We start from the raw sequence: 1,945 nt of genomic DNA, 5'->3' as shown, positions 1-1,945 counted from the left end.
AACTTCATGGTCATCCGCGCAGTGAATGACTTGCAAAATAGAGAGGCCCTCAAGAAATTAGGGAGCAATTAGGATAGTTTCTCTAATTCGATATTTTCTTCATTTTGGAGTTAGGCTTGCTGAATAGAGAGGCTCAAGATCCCCTCTCTATGTTCTTTTAATAGGTTATTAGATCCTTGGATTAGTTTATAGTGTAATGTGTAATGTGATGTAATGAAATATAATTATCCATCTCAATGACGTGGGAAGTGCAATCTGAATGAAAAGTTGAAGCTGATTCGTTAGCAATAATTGAAATTAACTTTTTTGCTGGTGATAGGTGCATGAAACATAGCAAAAATAATGTGTCGCACCTTATGTGTGCACGAATTTCCAGAAGCATTTCAATCTTGGTGTCGCGTACCAGAGCACATGGCGGATGTGTATAGGCCACTTGAAATAAATGCTAGGTGTGTACTTACCCCAACACAGTTATCTTTGGTAACTTTTAACCAGACTAGCGCGTCGCGGCGATTATGGGCGTGCCTCGATGTTTAAATACGCCAGGCCCGCCTGTCGTGTTGTAGTGCTATTAGGGTTTCATTGGACAAGGAATAGTTGTGCAACATGGCATGTTCTTATGCCGATGGCCCTAGTTTTGCCGATGGCTATCTTCAGCATAGCGCCATATGTACCGATGGCCAAACTTTGCCGACGGATTTTCTTTGTATTGACTTTCAATCTCTTTTAAATAGAACTGTGACGATCCTTATGATCTAGAAAAATACAGAAGCAAATAGGTGCTCCTTTTGTAATACAAGTGTGTTTTTTTTTTTTTGAACAAACAAGGGTGGTTGAAGAGGAAACCTTTTTTGTGAACTCCACTTTCTAGATTCAACTCTTCCAGATAACTATGCGAACCGAGCGAAGTCTTTTGGTCAAAGTCGTCCCTTAAATATCTGAACTTGTAGGGCCTTCTTTGTTATTTTTTTTCAACGAGTGCTCTTTTTAAGGCTATCGATGATATGCTTGCTTTGCTAACCAGTGGGACAAGAGATGTCAATCAACCATGATTATAGTATGAAGTATATGAAGTACGTAACTGAAAATATGAACAATATCGGCACTTTTATGTCACATATTACGTGGACTAATTATATATTGGTTAGGTGAGGGTCTGGCTTATATATAAGTATGCACGGTAGCTACGAGTAGTACCTGAACTTAGTTCGTTGAGTACTTCAGAGGCAGCAAAGTAGAGACATTTATTTCCTCTCTCCATAGCTTTTGCGGAACACTACAGCAGCAAAGCAAAAAACCATGAGGGTAAACACTTGAAACTCCCCTTTCTCGTTTGTCTACTGTTATTTGAGATTCATTTGTTTGTCATCTCTATCAACACATCCAGTTCAACTTATTTTTGGCATATTTTCCGCAACTTACGAACTGTTTTTGCATGTGTACACAAATTTCAGAAGGAGATCATCATCCGGATGTATGTGAGCTCCGAGAAATGCCAAGCCAAAGCCATGAAAGTAGCAGCTACTGCTAGCGGTACGTATACACAATCATGTGTTCGTTATATCTAGTTTCCTAAATCTTTGATTGTTCCCATGCATATTGATTGATCGAAGCTTAGCTTTCAGTTGATTAACTCAAGCATATGCATATGCAGGGGTAGAGTCGGTGACGCTGGCGGGCGGCGACAAGAGCCTGCTGCTGGTGATCGGCGACGACGTCGACTCCAACAAGCTGACCAAGAAGCTCATCAAGAAGGTAGGCTCCGCGGAGATCGTGGAGCTCAGGACGCTCGACACCTTCGACATGTCGTCCATCTCGCACCACGCGGTGGCGACCAAGGGGGGCGCGTCGCCGTACCACGGCCAGCACCAGTACCACCAGTACCAGTATGCGGCGGCGCCAATGAGTCCCTACGCCTACCACCACCACCCGTCGCCGATGATGG

At 42.9% G+C, this 1,945-nt stretch overlaps 1 protein-coding gene across 1 annotated transcript; it reads left to right on the top strand.

Annotated features, from left to right (window-relative positions):
- Nucleotides 1-1,055: 1,055 nt before the first annotated feature.
- Nucleotides 1,056-1,941, top strand: LOC127326469 (heavy metal-associated isoprenylated plant protein 47; the record flags this gene model as incomplete). The annotated part of the gene is made up of 3 exons (XM_051353315.2): nt 1,056-1,305; nt 1,455-1,533; nt 1,655-1,941. Coding segments are annotated over exons 1-3 (372 nt in total), but the record flags the coding sequence as incomplete, so codon positions are not given.
- Between the last annotated feature and the right edge of the window lie 4 nt (nt 1,942-1,945).

This window comes from Lolium perenne, chromosome 6 (assembly GCF_019359855.2).
Source record: "Lolium perenne isolate Kyuss_39 chromosome 6, Kyuss_2.0, whole genome shotgun sequence".
Classification (NCBI taxonomy): domain Eukaryota; kingdom Viridiplantae; phylum Streptophyta; class Magnoliopsida; order Poales; family Poaceae; genus Lolium; species Lolium perenne.
The sequence above is the reverse complement of the archived record's forward strand: the minus strand, read 5'-3'. Positions and strand labels throughout refer to the sequence as shown.